The following is a 16,066-nucleotide window of genomic DNA, read 5'->3' as shown; positions in this document are numbered from 1 at the left end:
TAACTAGAGCCGAGAAGAACCCCCAGATATCGATCTTGCTATTATGAACTCACTGTCTCATTAATTTAGAATGATCTTTACGATCACTAACCCTTCTCTGCAACCAAGGTCTCCAAGACAAGATCGTAGCCTTGAAATCCGTGTTCAATGGACAGTCAATGAGACGGGGAAGAGAGGTTTACCGGGGCAACCAAAATTTGCGACGGATATGCTCTCACCATTCTCAGCATTAAGAGAATAATTAATAGTCCTGACAATAGGGATTCCCATCACAAAATACATTGCACAGGAACGCAAAACTAAACATGATTTAGTGGTGTTGCATATAAATAAATATCCACCGAATGGTACAGAGAAAATGCTGAAGCACAAAATCCAGGCTGCTCAAAGTGACTTGGTTATAGAGTGGTTCTTTTTTCGGCACTATGTAAAAAGACCGCAACAACTTTTGTCTACACTAATGGCAACAACAAAATGTTACAAACGTACAACATCCCAGCAATTTCAAGACCCATGTTTTTCTTGCTCATCAACAATTAGCTTTACACAGCAGCATCTATTTGTTATCGGGATAGCATCTGCTAAGAAGCTCAAGAAGAAGAGTAGCAGCCGAGTCCTTGGCCTTTTTAACACTGGGCATAGGTTCTCCAATGCACTCATCGGTCCAACCACGATCGGATGTATTAACACGGACTGCATAGACAAATCGTTTTGCATGAGCAGGACCACCTTCATTAACACAACGGTACTGAGGCATGGGCCACTGCCTTCTTAAACATATGTCATTAAGAGTTTGCCTAGTGAAGATTTGAATACCATTCTTCCTCTCTCCATTTTTGTCCATATCCTTGGCTATTGCATTCTCTTTTTCCTTCTCCTTCAAGACTACTAACGCATTCCTTGCAGCCAACTTTTGTGCCATCTTCTTCTGTGGGTTTTGGGCTATGCCAATCTGAACCCCATCAATGAAAACTTCAACGGTTGCTATGTTACCTGTCCGTGTGGCTTTGTATTCTAAACCTTCTGCCTGTTGCTGGCATCGTTCTTGAAGTTCCCTCACTGGATGCATTGGAAGGGTTTCAGGAGTGACCATCGGATGCAATAAGGGTTGGAAGACCTTGTCAAAGTTCCAGCAAGAGAAAATCAATGACAAAATTCAATAAACAAAACGAGAGAATCTGATAACATGCAACACAACTATATCATTACATTCTACGATTGCACAAATAAAAATTATGCTTTTGAATTGAGAATCACCTTCCAGACGATTGATGCATCATGCTCGTTGTCCAGAAAAATGGCACCAGCAATAGACTCAACAATGTCCCCAAGGACTTTGGGAGCCTTGCAATCTCCAAGACCAAAATAGTTAAAACCTGTTCTTGATAATTCATCTTGGACATCCTTCACGAAGTCCCGTATCTACAAAATTTCAAAAGCAATTTCATCAAAAATGATGATACTACCATCGCTTGAACTATAACAGTGATATAAAAAGACTAATAGGAAAGCAGGCAAACACCTGTGCTTCCAGGGCACTCGAACCATGACGAAGATGCACATGCAGCTTGTGCTTGACAGCAACACGGGCAAAGTTCTCATTATTAACGGCAGCAGCACGCAAGTCTGTCAGGCGTCCAGGAGGTAGGTCAGTGTATGTGAAAAACAGGTGTTTTGTAATCAGATGGTCCAATACAGCATCACCAACAAATTCCAGTCGTTGATAACAAGAAACCCCAGACGAGGGCCGCGAAGCATGTGTAATGGCTTCGACGAGCAAGCCCCTATCTCTGAACTTCACATTAAGTGCACCTTCTAGTGCATCAAAGTCAACACTCCTCATAATGCTTTCAGGTATATTGTATGGTTTTGGACATGGAATGTCATGAGGGTCAATGTCCACCTGAATCCCAATCCATTTCATAAGGTGATTTGCAGCAACTTCCCCGCCTTCAACATAATACACCCCAATCAGTGCTTCAACAACATCTGCAAGAGTTTTACTGGATAGAACCCTGTAGCAGCTGGAATCACTCTCAACTTCCCCATCTTCCCTCATATTTTCTATACAATCATCAGCATAGAAGTCCTTTAGTGGCTCAGTCTCATCAGCAGGACATTCCTCATCAAAAATAGAGTGTTCTGCTTCCTTGCTGTCCTCATCAAAAACAGGAAGCACACCAGGCGCGGCCCATCTAGATGGAGCAAATCGGTCAGCCTGGATATAGGACTGAAGTCCCTTATTAAGTGCATACTGGTACAGAACCATGTTGCTAACCATTTGTTGCCTCATCCTTGTTAGCTGACCTTCATGTTTTTGGGGGTATTTGAGGAAAAGAAAGATACTGACAACCCACTTTAGGTATGCATCACCAAGAAGTTCTGCTCTTTCGTAGCAGAAGGTCTCCTGACATGAAGCAGCTGTTAAAGCTTCTAATATCTGCACAAAAATAACACCTCAGACATGATGGTATACAAGTTGACAAAAGGAAAGCAAAACTATATACAATACCTTAGTTGCAGGAACAGGATATCTGATCATATCTTTCAGCTGAACAGCCAGAAGCATACTTTCTACTCTTCTCATTATTGAGGGTAACCTCTGTGCGCCACGAACAAGAGCACCCGGAAGTGGATGAATAAGGCATAGTTCAGGAGGTAGATATACATAGTATGTTTTGTCTAAATTCTCTTCATTTTCAACTTCTGGTGATAAGACCAAAAATTTCACCATGAGAATTATAGAATAGCAAAAGCTAGAATGACAAAAGCAGGCAAACACAACTGAGATGCATAACAATACCCTCAGAATGCTCGAATCTAGGGGAGAGAAGATTTTTGCAGTACGAAACTCCACGTCCTCTTATAAGAGGTTGTCTCTTGTACATCAAGTCCACCCCATACCTGCCAATATAACAATAAAAGTAACCTCTAGTCAGATACAGCATATGTACCTGCTTAAACAGAGTATTTTATGCCATCCGACAAAATAACCAGTCAATCGATCAGAAATATCGAAGTTATGGAAATTGAAGTCCTTACATTGATGTACAGAAAAAAAATATATCACTTATAGTAAGAATCACTTTATATTTACCATTTTAAATTCCTATTTTATATGTAAGATCACAACAGTGGTCAAGTATTATATAGAAAACCCCTTGCAGAAGTTATTCGTAAGAAACTCTTACTTCTGTCTGTAGTAGTCAGCATAGGAACTGTACTCCAATGGCCCAAGGTAGCCCTCCTTTCTTGGAAAGGAATTCTCAGCATTCATGTCATAGCGGACAGAATCCACATAGAATCTTTTCCCTGAATGCGCAGCAGTTACGATCCTCCCTACAAGATCCTTCACATCAATCCAAGAATCTGCCAAAAACAGTTTTCCTTCACAGTGGTAAATAAAATCTATGGGTTCAATTGATTCTCGACTGGGAAGCAATCCAGAAGCCTTCACAACATCAAACTGAGCAATAGCCCCTCTTATTCCATATGTAGGGTGAGCTTTGTGACCAAATGCCATGCCATGTCGTAATTTCCCAAATCCATATTCCCTCCTATCACCACCTAGGGTTCTCTCATTAGTACCAAGATAAACATCTGGACGTGCCCTCTGAAGAGGATTATTCCATGCATCAGTCTCCACTATCTTCTCAACTAAACACCAGTCGATCTCTTTCAAAGGATCATGACATTTCTCAGCCACCACAGGGATAAAGAGATACGCCTTTGCAGGATCCCAAGGAGTAGTCAAAGGATCAACATCAATATCAAGAACAATGCTCATAAGTCTGACGTGAAAGCTCTTTAGTGAAACCAGCTGGATGAACACATCAGATTACCATTTAATCAGGAATAGCTACGCTATCAAAAACAGAAATGAAAAGGTAAAAGACAAAGAAAGCAACTTACTTGAGTTTCTGTGATCATTATGGTTCCCCGGAAGACGAGAGATGCCTTTGTTATCATTGTTCTAGCAACAAAGAGATCCATCGTCATCGATAAAACCTACAAGACCAACAAACCATGAGTAAGCAATTCCTCACATTACGTACATATACCAGATTGTTGCTTAGATATACCTCTGCATCCAGCTCATTTCCAAAAAGTATAGCAAAACATGAAACTTGTGTAAGGAATGGATCCTTGGAAGTTCCAACATTGACACAATTTACTGCATACATATGCAACTCGTGAAATTCCGAACTGTTGCAACCTTCACTACCAGATAATATCCATTCACCCTGTATTTCAAATTTTGAATGAGTATAGAAAAAAATCATACAATTGAAAATTTAAAAAGATAATCAAAGAGAAAAAGGATAGGAATGAAAGTTTGTATTTCGAAGAATGGAAAGGATTGTCACATTTGAATCACATGGTACGGCCATTGAAAGTTCTAACATTTCCGAAATTCTGTACAGAAAAATATTACATTCATGTGATTCACACCAAAAAAATGTATACACTGGAATGCATGATCATCATATTAATAATATATATATCATAAATAATGTGCAGAATTTGCAAAGGAGAGACAATGGTGGTGCCTCATAACTGTGTACAGGGAGACACAAAAACATGTCACAACAAACTAAAATCCTTCAGGCTCAATGTTTCTGCACATCATATTTGCTCTTAGTTTCTGAAGTAGGATATAAGTGGATTGGCCCTAGGATGTGCAATACAACTTAACTCCAAGAATACCTAGATAAAGCATTAACCTCCGGGAAAGTATGCTCTGGGGCATCAAGCACCAACAATCTTAAAAATCATTGATATTATCCTAGCCTTCCGTAAACATATATCAGCACTTCATTTCTATTATATTTTTCTAAATATCATTTACTATATGCTTCATGCAATGAAAGATGATAGTAAATCTAATATTTTCAACGCTGACCCATCAGACCAGCAGGCAAGATCAAAATTTCTCCATAGATTACATGCAAGAAAAAACTTGAACTTGCTACTTAGGCTGCAGTGCGAAAAACAAAGTAATCTGGGATCATTGGAGTAAGCGGTTCATTGGATTAAATACTATTTAATAAATCACTAAGGCCATATCATTGAAACGAATCTGGTTAGTAATCTTCAAGCCAGAAGGTGTTCAGCCTAAACTGAAAGTAGGCACCAAATAAGTTGGTATCGTTCGAAATCACAAATACATTCTTAGACACAAAATAAACACAATTGTATATGGTTGTCAATAAATATGGACCATCCTGCAGGTTGTGATGCACAATTTTGGTAAGACATTTGACGATCACTTGTAAGAAACCCAACCAAATTGGTTCTCAATTTAATTGTTCGTGTAAGTACATAACAGAAATAAAAGTCAAAAATCTCAACATGCAGGAAATAAATGAGCAAAGTTAGGATTAATAAGGTGCAACATTATGGTAAAGAAAGGAGAGAGAACCCACAGCAGAAAGAAGTACAGGTTTTCTTGACCACAGAAGTTTAAAGCAGTGTATCTCATTTTCCACTCAAGAGAGGACCTTGCATTTAGTGTAAGTGACAAAGTAAAACAAAATCAATTTGTAAACAGATTTCCACATCATGGCTATGTGACCATCTGAATCCTACTTCATCTATATCAACAAATCAAACCATAAAAACCTTGTAATAAGTGAAAACCTATATCAACAAATCAAAGTATATCAACTAGTACACCAAATGTAGCTATGTATTCTAAAAAATTCCATTTGTTCATTTTACTTTAGAACTTAAAAATTCAAATTACAGACTTGCACTAGTCCTCTCTTTTAGAATTGAGTTTCGAACTCAACTTCGTCTTTAATACATTAGCTTGGCATCATCAATGAACTTAAAGATGTAAAAGTATATGAGGATAACAAACTGACAGTCTAAAAAGATGTATTTCAGACAGAAGCATGATAAACAGTTTTTAAAAAATGAATTCAATGACAAATAAATCTACATACACAAAGCGAAAGAGAATTGTATCACCTTCAACACTCTCATTGCTGCCAAATATGTTTCACAACATCCTCCAATTCAAACTTTTAAGGCAGCTACAGAGTTTAGAACAAGAATTTCCTGAACTTACCAACTCATATTTGATCGTTTATAACTAAATCATGTTTGGTCATAGTTCTCATGAAAAAAAAAAAGGGACTAAGAGAAAAATCATTTGCAGTCCTCAATGATGTTTAACACAAATCAATACACAACCTTATGAACTATATTGTTCACATGATAATGAACAAGCTCAATCTGCAACAAACCTATGACTATCTAGATCATATGAAAAATACATCTGCTCAAACATTAACCTTCAGCAACCTTTGCCTCACATAGTGAGATAGCCAAATTTATCAGGTAAGAACTTACACAGATTTGATGTAAGGACCACTCTGTATATGACATAAGAAAGAAAATTTTAATTTACAGGAAGTTATTCATAGAGAAGTTTACTCCAAAGGTACTCACCCGGAGAATAGATGCCACGCCTTCAGGATAGAACTCTCTATGCCGTGCTGTTCCCGGAAGAGGATCTCCTTCATCATTCTGCTCAACCTTTTCCCCTTCCTCTCCACTTCCCTTGTCTGGCAAAAGCATGTCTGTGAATGCTCCCATCTCATGTAACTTCTTGCATGCTGCTAAACAAACAGCCTGCATGATAAAAATATTTGTTAGGCATGTGTAAGTGAACCCTAGGTATATTGATGGACACAACTACTTCCAAGAAATACCTGCTGCGCTATGCGCATTGAACAGCATAAAGGACCCTCAAGCTGTTGAAACGGTGCATTGCAAGGCAGTTGAAGCTTGCATGAATACTCAGTTGACCCTCCTGGCCTTTCATGTCTTTGCATAATAAATTCAGGCCGAAGTATTGAATATCTAATTTAAAATATCAAAAAGAATTGTAACAGATGTTTACTAAGAATAAAAAAGTTTAGATATATGTGGCTTGAAAATTGATGAAATAAGCACCTGTCACTCGGTAATTGTGAACAGTAGAAGTGAATGAGTCCAACTGCAGAATTCAAGCTGACAATTGCACCAGTTGATTGCACCTGGTACACAGAGCCAGGTAAAGTATCTGTGGTAGATAATCGTTGAATATCCTTGAGATGACTAAGATCCGTTCGCTCTATAGCTTCTTTTCTCAGTGTCTCCTCACTATTCCGAGCATTTCTTAAGAAAGTTTCGTGTGACAGATTCCCTCTATAATAAATAAATAAGGCTTCAGAAAAGTTAGCAACCAACTTAAAATTACACATAAGCAATTGGTAGGCTTAACATCAACATCATAAACAATACATACCTTTCAAGCATCAAAATGTAGTCAGATCCAGGCTTTCTGGCACGACCTCGAGATTGGATATAGGCTAAAACTGTTTTTGCAAGGTCAAAACGAATGACAACATTACACTGCCTGATATCAAGTCCTTCCTCAGCAACACTTGTGGCAACTAACAAAGTAATCTGCAAAGAAAAAGCACAACAGCATAAAATGGAATGTAGCTAGGTGAAGAATAATCTACAACAGCTTCACTTTGATTGTGCTGCTGCTACATTTAGTTGGCAGCCCCTGGAAGATTCCTACTCGAATACATAAAAACATAAATCCTCATGAAATTGCAGCAAGTATTGCAAGTTCAATTCAAAATCAGACAAAAGTGCTGTTTTGACCCTTCTTGTTCCAGCTTTTAGAATTTAACCATATTCCTTGAAATCAGCTTAAAAACAGTGCAATGCTAAAAAGGATCATACCCGGCCATCACGGAATTGAGCAATGGTGTCTTGCATTTGGCTTGTACGCATTTCCTGGTTATTGTTGTGTCCTATGAGACTTGCACACTTAATGAAGCTTAGCGATGGGAGCTCTGAGAAGACCTGCATATGTGCCACAATTTTACATCAGCATTTTTTCAGAAACAGAGAAAAATAATCCTGTTCTCAGAAATAAAAAGTAAGCCACAATGAGCAAATGACCTTCGGAAGAACTAAGGCAGCAACAACACGCTCAACAAAAATGATCGCATGGAAGTCCTCAGTATGCTGATACTTAAGAAGTATCTTAATCAATGCCTGAACCTTAGGAGTAACCTTTCCATCTGCCACAGCAGCACCTATTATGACATCTACGTGCTCACCACCAGAGACAGCTGGACAATGTACAGTACAAAATGATACACAGAATCAGATGACATTGAGATGCAAGTACAATCGTGTAAAGTCAGATGTCACCAAAATCTCCTAACTGTAGCAGATGAAAGATTACCGTAACCAGATTACTAAAATTTAAGGAAAAATGCTGATCAAGAAATACAAAAAATAAGAGTGAGGACATGGAACCGAAAAGAAAATCCACGACATACAATTCATTAGATGTAGCACCATAAAAGGACAGTTTAGAGAATAAAAATGAACTAGCAGGTTCCTTTTTCATTTTATGTTTCAAAATATCATCTGCAAAAAAATATGAAATGATACGTATACAAGAAAGAGGACAACTCTGTTGCACCAGCAGCTGTCAAGGGAATGTTTACAATTTAGCAGTTAAAATAAAATTAAACAAACCAATCTAATGATTCAAACTGGTTGAACAACAACCTCGTCAGACTAAAAATTGGAAGCTGCAGCATGGACCATCTACAAAAATTATAACAAACCAACAAAACGTAAATATGCAAGCCTAAGGTCAATTAAATTGGCACATTGCATTACATAGCGATTTTCCAAATTCAACAAGATGAACTTGAAAGATGCTGGCAGTTGCATGAAACAGATGAACTTTCATAACTGAGAAAAGACTTTTAACATCATATAACAGATGAAACATGACCGATGACCAGATAAACGCTGACAATTTCATGAGAACAATGAATATCAACAATCAACCAGTGATAAAACGTGTTATGGGCAAAAAATCTTTTAGTTGGACAATGACAATGAAGTAACCTAAACAAACAAGATCAATGGCCAGAAAATAGCAATATAGCCATTTGACGAATTGTAAAAGAAATATCAAAATTTTTACCAAATACACCTTTGTAATGTTGAACCAGTGAATCTTATCTATGCTACCAGCAAAGCTTGCTCTCTCTTATCATATTTAGCTATAATTAACAGATGCAACCCACTCTGGGCAAAGGTAAGGATAAGGCCATTGCTGCATGAAGTGGCGATGAAATGGACAGCTAACAGATGCCACAGTGTGAAGCATCAAATGAATGAAAAATTATTACAAGAAATCCTTATGACATATATAAATCATGATTAGAGAAGAAAAGCATTGGTTACTCAAATACAAAACTCTGTAACGTAACAGAGTGCAAAAAGAAGAAGAAAAAAAACTTCATGCCAAAACTGAATTCAAGTGCATCACCATAAAGAGAAACAAACAACCAATTAATTAAATACTAAAACCATATGCTAAATTATATTGTGCCAAAAAATTCCACAAAAACAAATTAAATTAGGCAATAAAGTTAGCTCAACTTGAAGAAGTGTAGTGACAGTCTAAGAAGCCGAATGGGTAACCCAATAAACTGACCGAGGCAAACGAAAACAAACAATGTGCAACTTTTCAAAAGCTTAGATTCAAATGCTGAAATGAACTTTACTAAAATATAATCATATATCACAACTATTCATTAATTAAAAAAAAAGAAAAAAGTAGGGATCAAAATAAGCTACTTAAGTAATATTTCAGTGCCTAAAGACTGGTTTCAGACAGAAGCTACTTAAATAATATTTCAGTGCCTAAAGATTGGTTTGACTGTCTCAAACAAAATGAGCCAGACTCCTTCAAAACCCCATAAAAGGTAACTGAGTGACCAAATCAAGGTGAAGCACAAAACAATACAATTTGGCTAGCTAACCATAGCTTTTGCTAAAAAATGCCATCTTGTGAATCACCCAGGATCATTTCCAAGAGCAGCTGGCATCAACAACCTTGTTCAAAATACAAGAAATGATGCATTTCCTTTATCAGAAGAAGAATTAACATGCCGAATTTGCTGCAGTAAAGACTGATAGACAATTTGAATCTAGTATATAGATTTACATTCAAGAATGTATATCCACAGATTAAAACTACATATAGGACTATCAACGAGAATAAGGTTTATATAATTATAAAAATCAGATTCACTGCAGCAATTCATATGATCAACCATTACAGCACTAATTTCTTACTAAATAGAAGACGCGATTAAAACTTTAAACAACTCAGTTAATAATAATGCCCATCTTCATATTAAAGTTTAATGCCACCAACCATGACTGTTAGGCAACTCCCCCTCCTCAATTTCCTCTACACTTTGAGCATCAAAGCTGTGCACATCAGCACCATTTTTACCACCATCATTGACAGCCCCTTCAGACAACTGGCATTGCAGTAGAGTGACAACTTTCTTCAGGTATGATTCTTGAAATTTGACATCAAGCTGATAATTTGCCCTTTCATCATTCTGCAACGCTGTCAAAAAGGAATGTGCAACCTGAAAAAGTATGCTGTCAAATTTCACAACATCAATGACCAAAAATAGAGAAAACAGCAACAATCAACAACAGATACCTTGTAAGCACACCACTGTCCAAGTTCACCTAAAGCATAATTTATAGCCCGCAACTTCTGAATCAAATTAGCAGCACCATCACTTTCTGTTCTCTCAGAAACACCATAAACCAAGCGCAGTTCATCTTTGGACCCAGCATCTCTGGCTCCCATAAACTGCCATTTGCTTTTTCTAGAGCTAGAATGAGCAGCTTGTTCAACTTCAACTTCCATTTGCTTTATTTGCTCATGAAGAGACCATAAAACAGCTGCTTTATCATACTGCACAACGATTTCCAAGGGCATTGGAACATGTTTCTCCAACTCTCTTCGGTCCTTCACTGTACACACAATGGAATCTAATTTGCTTTCAAGATTCCGAATCTTGATGGCACAGTCCTCCTGACTAGAAACTCCTGGACAGTAGATGGCAAAAGCTTAAGAAATACTGCAACAAATGAAACTCATGACAAAATAATAGAGAGTGCTAAAAAACAGTGAAACCAAGTATCCATAATCGAAAAATGAAAAAAAAAAAAAAAAAATCAAATGTACACCATACCCTTTAAGTTGACAGGAGAAGCCGTCATACCAAAAACAGCTGGTCTTTTATCCTTCGGAGTTGTATGATAGAACTCAGACATTACCAAAGAATACGGGTGTTTTTTCACAGCATGATGGCACTCATCCAAAATTAAAAGATGAATTGATTCCATTTTAATTATACTGTGCCTGAGAATGTTCAACAAAATTTGAGCTGTCATAACTAGTACCTGCAATGGAACCACTTGCTTTCAATACAACTAAAGTACACTGTTGAGGTAACAGGAAGGTTGGTTTTACTTACTCTTTTGACTTAAAATGTTCGTGAGAATTGAGATGCTATAATGTACAATCAAATCTACATAGTTGATCTATTGAAATAAAAAAAGCATCACCAGAAGGGGTTCCAAAGTTGGCATTACACCTCAATAGCATACATTCCAATGAAGAATAATCGAAGAACAGGATCCTAAAACAAACAATCAGTGTCCAACAAAAAGTGTGTGTTGGACAAAATTTATTGTAGTAGTTGTAGACAACCATATTGATATTTATAAGACAACAAAATGGTCCATCTTTAACGTGTATTTCACGAAATCAATATATATAATAACGATAGCAAAAATTTGCTTAACCAAATTTTTCTCTAGAGATGAAGGTACCATGTTTTATATATTATCATATATAATTTTTTTCAAGATACAAAGTAAAACATAAAACCATATAGTCATCGAAAAATAAGGTACATGAAATATCCCAAGCCCAACCATATATCATATATCTGAGGCATCTTTTAGAACATTGCTCCCAGATAAATTACTGATTAATAGAACATTGAAGTGGCCTAATATTTCAGCAAGAAGTGTGGTGAGTGATTAGTGCATCTTTTCTACTCAACTTTTAAAAAGAATGGAACATATGATGGCACCAACAAGATTTTTTAATTTAGAAAAAATAAAAATTTCAATATCATGAGCAATAAGCATATGAATAACATATCAACTAGCAAAAGATGGTAAAGCTTGTATCACCCAACATCGGGTTAGCCTAATAGTCATGGCCTAATTGAGCATCGCATAGCAAAAATGATAGTCTCACATTGCTAAGAAATTAACAGTTGGGTTAGATGAACTCAGGTGTTGGCCCATAACTTATCAACTTATGGTTGTGATGGACTCACCACTTTGGTGTTCATTTTCTGGTAAGGAGACTCTTCCTATCATTCCTCATTAATTCAACATAAGTCCCTGGAATGCCTAAAACAGCATGGCATTACACCTCCTATTTGTTGCAATGAAGAATCACCTAAAACTTATCCTTCTAAACCCACCAAAAAGAGGAAAGAAAAAAATTTGCCACTCCCCAGAGCATGTATAAAGGGGCAACTCTTCCTTTTATTCCATGAATAGGAGTTTTACCAACTTTTTTCTTGTATTGATTACTCATTACACAATGAATAATCTCATTTTGACCTCAGATGAAGGAACTGGCATGAAAATGCTTGAATGAAAGATTCACTCACATCAAATAATTACCAATACCATGAAGATTTCAGTTAGTTTATCGATCATTAATAGCCTACACAAGCATGTGCATCAACATTTTGATGACAACCAACCTCCCATAGCATCAAATTCACCTCCACAAGCATATATAGCATTCAAATGCAGATAGCAATACAGATTCACTTAAACTGATCAGCAATTCCCCTTTAGTCTATTCCACCTTGCCACATCTAAGGCCCTACTGCCAGATAAAATCACTTTCAGGACTTCAACAGCATTGCTTCGCCCAGTAAACAACAAGTTGGAATCACTGAAAACAGAGAATACATACACGAAAAACCTATTTTACCTCCACAATCCTTTTTTTTGGCTTAGGTAAATTAAACCAAAGCATTCAGTGGAAAGTGAAACCCACAAATTAGTTTGCTTGAATATCACATAATTCAGGATGGAACACAGAACATCAGACAATCAAAGCGTCATCTAGTTTCAAAGTTATAGAATGAAAATGGAAAAACAAGCCTTTTTTATAGAGGCAGCAACAGGATTATGATGAAACAAGTTAGTCAGAAAACAATTTTTGATAGAACATCATAGAGTACAAGTGCCTTGCCTGCTTAGACTCAAATTCACGCTGCCACCTTCTTGCATCCCAGAAATCTTGACCAGTCTCTCCACAGTAATGTCCAACTTTATACCCAGTCCTTTCACGAATAACTTCAGCTTGCTACAAGAAAATCCCAAATGATAGCATATCAATAGAACATCAACGAAATACAAAGCAAGTTACTTCTCTTCAACCCAGTACCTGATATACGAGAGGAACTTTTGGCACCAGAAATACAGCTAACATTTTCTTATTATGTTTGAGCATCTCGGTGCAGACACTTTGGATGAGCATTACCGCAATCAGCGTCTTGCCTGCACCCGTCTCCAAAAAGGCTATCGTGTTTTTCTTCTTGGCTTGCTCAAGAACGTCAAGCTGGTATTGGCGTGCTTGTTCTTCAGTCGACTTCTCCCTCTTCTCTTGAGGTCTCTTTTCGGGGCTCCTAACCTGCTCGGTAATATCCAGCTTGGCCTTCTTTGCCTCCCTGTTGGTCTCCGCTTCCCATGACCCAACCCGGAACACAACCTTCCCTGACTTATCCCGTTCCCAATACCCTCTACTCTCCCTCTCCCTCCACTCTCTATCCCTGCTCTCCCTCCACTCTCCACCGGCATCCCGCTCCCTCTTTCTACCCCACTCCCCGTCCCTCCTCCTCCGATCAACCTCGTCCCAGTGGCGGGAACGCCGCCGCCCCGGAGATTCCCTATACCGGTCACGCCGATAAGCCCTCTCATCCCCCCGCTCACAGACCCTATCCTTTCTGCTATTGTACCTCCACCCACCATTCGCAACGCTTCCGTCCCTCTCTGCGACCTTCTCATCCACAGTTTCCCGGCGCTCCTTAGCCTCATCGCCGCCAAAACCGTTCTCCGCCGCCGGTTTGGCGACGATCTCTGCGGCTCCCGCGGTGATGGTGCTTTCCATGATGACCTCCACCGGCGGCGGGAGCGGGGCGGCGTTGTGGTCGCCGTTGATGCTGTCGAGGATGCGATCGATCTCGCCGAGGAAGCCATCCTCGTCCACGTGGTCCAAGGAGGGGAGGGAAGAGGGATCGAAGTCGGCGAAGTCGATGCCGCAGAGGCCGTCGTCCTCGCAGGCGTCGAACCAATAGGAGGCCGGATCGCCGCCGCCGTTGGCGAGGGCGGCCGCTGCGCCCGCCGGCCCGGGCAATGTGGGCTCGCCCCCCATCTCCAGCTCCCCTCAACGCCGAAGACTTCTCCTCGAAGCAAACACTGGAGGGGTAGGGCGAGGAGAGAATCCCTATTAACTAGATGGACTGAGAGAGAGAAGGAGAAAGGCGGTGATAAACCGTACGAATCACGCAAAGGGGGCGGAAGGAATCGGGCGACGAGATTTTGTTCTCTGGGAAGGATTCGGCGGTGTATCAACGCGACTCTCTTTCTTTCTCTCTATTCTCCTCTTCTTTTCAGCGATATGGCTTTTTGTGAAGACCTGCCTTTTTCTTTGACTCTTAAAGACCTTAACACGTACGTGGTCGTCTCCGGCTCCTCAGACCAGCGAGCGAGAGAGACGGAGCGCAGATATGCTTCGATGATTTGGCGGTGCGAGTGGCACAGTGGGGACGACGGGGAAGAGATGCGCCAGTGAGGGAGAGAAACCTCGATCCGATTTAGGTCTGTCTATATTATGAGAATTACCAACAATACTAATATTACTGGTATTACCGGGTTTAAAGTTAAGGCGGTTTGGCCGGCACGTGCTGAGGGTAGTGGGGTTCGGTTCAACTGCTTCGGATCGTGGGAACTGTTTGGCCAACCTAAACTTCCCTCGCGTTACCCGTTTCACCTGTCGCCCACCGACTGATGGGGTCCGCAATGGACCCAATAAAACTCACCAATGCAATTGCAGGTATCTCGGCAGAGTGATTTGGACGGGTCGATCACGGACGACTTTTGGCGGTCGTTCACAACGGTGCTGATCTCTCCACGACAGTCGATCTGGATTCATAACCCCACGTTTCTTTCTCTCCCTGGCATAAATCCAGCGTCTGGTACAAAATCCGAGAGCTGTTTCTGTCTCTCCCTCTCTCGGTTAAGCAGATTGCTGTGCGAGGTCTCCATCAAAGATTAGTGATGCCCAACAGCAGTTTGCACTTCTTACAAGCTGTCCACTGCGGTGCCAGCTGGGAGCTGACAGTGTAAATGCTCGCGTCGAGAAGCCAACAAGAAGGGGTTGCAGCCTTTTCTCCCCCGTGGTTTCTTTTCCATGAACCGTCACCCAGCACTGCACTGCTGTGCTCTGCTCGTTGCCTTCACCTTGAAGCGTTTCGTAAAATAATGCAGAGATCAGAAGGGGGAGGAGGGTGTGCGGGGATTCACCAGGCTAGGCTACGGGCTACGTCGCGTTTCCGACGTACCGTGATTTGATGGCCATTAAATGGCGAGGGCATTTATTGCTTCTTTTTCCCTACGCCTGCTGTGAGTCGGGACGCGGACGCTGGATGTCTTGTTTCTTGCGTGTGTCCGCTACCCTGGATGTGCAGCTACCATGGCCGGGTGTGCGTCTGGGCGCAGAGAACGTGGGTCACCAGCAAAAGCGCAGGCCCCGCCCGAGCTAAGAGAGGCTGGCCGGGTGGGCCCCGCGTCACTTGGTTTTGCGGGGAGCGTGTCCCCTGCGGCAGGCGGCCGTGGTTGAAAATTTAAGGATGTCTGTCGGAAACGACGGGTGCTCTTACAGTGGCCGCGACGACTCTGGTGTTGATGAGGAGGAGGCCCGGCCATTCTTTTGCTGGTGACGAGTAATGGAAGGGCCAGAATCGGCGACGGGTCAAAAGTTGTTGGCCGACGACTGCTCCGCGTTTAGGGTTTTCCCGGACATCGGGCGACTGACTGCTTTACCATGGAGGCCTTGACA

The 16,066-nt window shown here is 40.2% G+C and overlaps 1 protein-coding gene across 2 annotated transcripts; it reads right to left on the bottom strand.

Moving 5' to 3' along the window:
* Positions 1 to 300: 300 nt before the first annotated feature.
* On the bottom strand, positions 301 to 14,643 carry LOC135583222 (endoribonuclease Dicer homolog 1-like). Of its 2 annotated transcripts, XM_065162173.1 has the most exons (20): positions 14,507 to 14,643; positions 13,394 to 14,424; positions 13,199 to 13,312; positions 11,100 to 11,310; positions 10,559 to 10,953; positions 10,259 to 10,481; positions 7,969 to 8,141; positions 7,747 to 7,869; positions 7,298 to 7,458; positions 6,964 to 7,197; positions 6,720 to 6,870; positions 6,457 to 6,639; positions 4,083 to 4,244; positions 3,913 to 4,008; positions 3,192 to 3,820; positions 2,804 to 2,904; positions 2,513 to 2,706; positions 1,523 to 2,440; positions 1,258 to 1,422; positions 301 to 1,117 (listed from the first exon to the last, which is right to left on the bottom strand). In XM_065162173.1, the coding sequence occupies exons 2-20, from the start codon at positions 14,378 to 14,380 to the stop codon at positions 557 to 559; spliced, it is 5,781 nt and encodes a 1,926-aa protein (XP_065018245.1). In that variant the 5' UTR covers positions 14,381 to 14,424; positions 14,507 to 14,643; the 3' UTR covers positions 301 to 556. The 2 variants fall into 2 exon arrangements, with proteins under 2 accessions (XP_065018245.1, XP_065018246.1); XM_065162174.1 differs by lacking the exon at positions 14,507 to 14,643 and having other exon boundaries at positions 11,100 to 11,269; positions 13,394 to 13,697.
* Positions 14,644 to 16,066: the final 1,423 nt, after the last annotated feature.

The sequence above is a fragment of the Musa acuminata genome, chromosome BXJ3-8 (assembly GCF_036884655.1).
Source record: "Musa acuminata AAA Group cultivar baxijiao chromosome BXJ3-8, Cavendish_Baxijiao_AAA, whole genome shotgun sequence".
Taxonomy (NCBI): domain Eukaryota; kingdom Viridiplantae; phylum Streptophyta; class Magnoliopsida; order Zingiberales; family Musaceae; genus Musa; species Musa acuminata.
Note: the sequence above shows the minus strand (reverse complement) of the source record. Positions and strands in the feature narration are given on the sequence as shown.

What these genes read in the sequence shown, in the direction of transcription:
- LOC135583222 (XM_065162173.1), bottom strand. Translation starts at nt 14,380, where the DNA reads ATGGGGGGCGAGCCCACATTGCCCGGGCCGGCGGGCGCAGCGGCCGCC. An exon ending in GCTGACTACTACAGACAGAA is followed by an intron (nt 2,905 to 3,191) that starts GTAAGAGTTTCT and finishes TTATATTGGCAG; the next exon opens with GTATGGGGTGGACTTGATGT. An exon ending in ATGCATCAATCGTCTGGAAG is followed by an intron (nt 1,118 to 1,257) that starts GTGATTCTCAAT and finishes AACTTTGACAAG; the next exon opens with GTCTTCCAACCCTTATTGCA.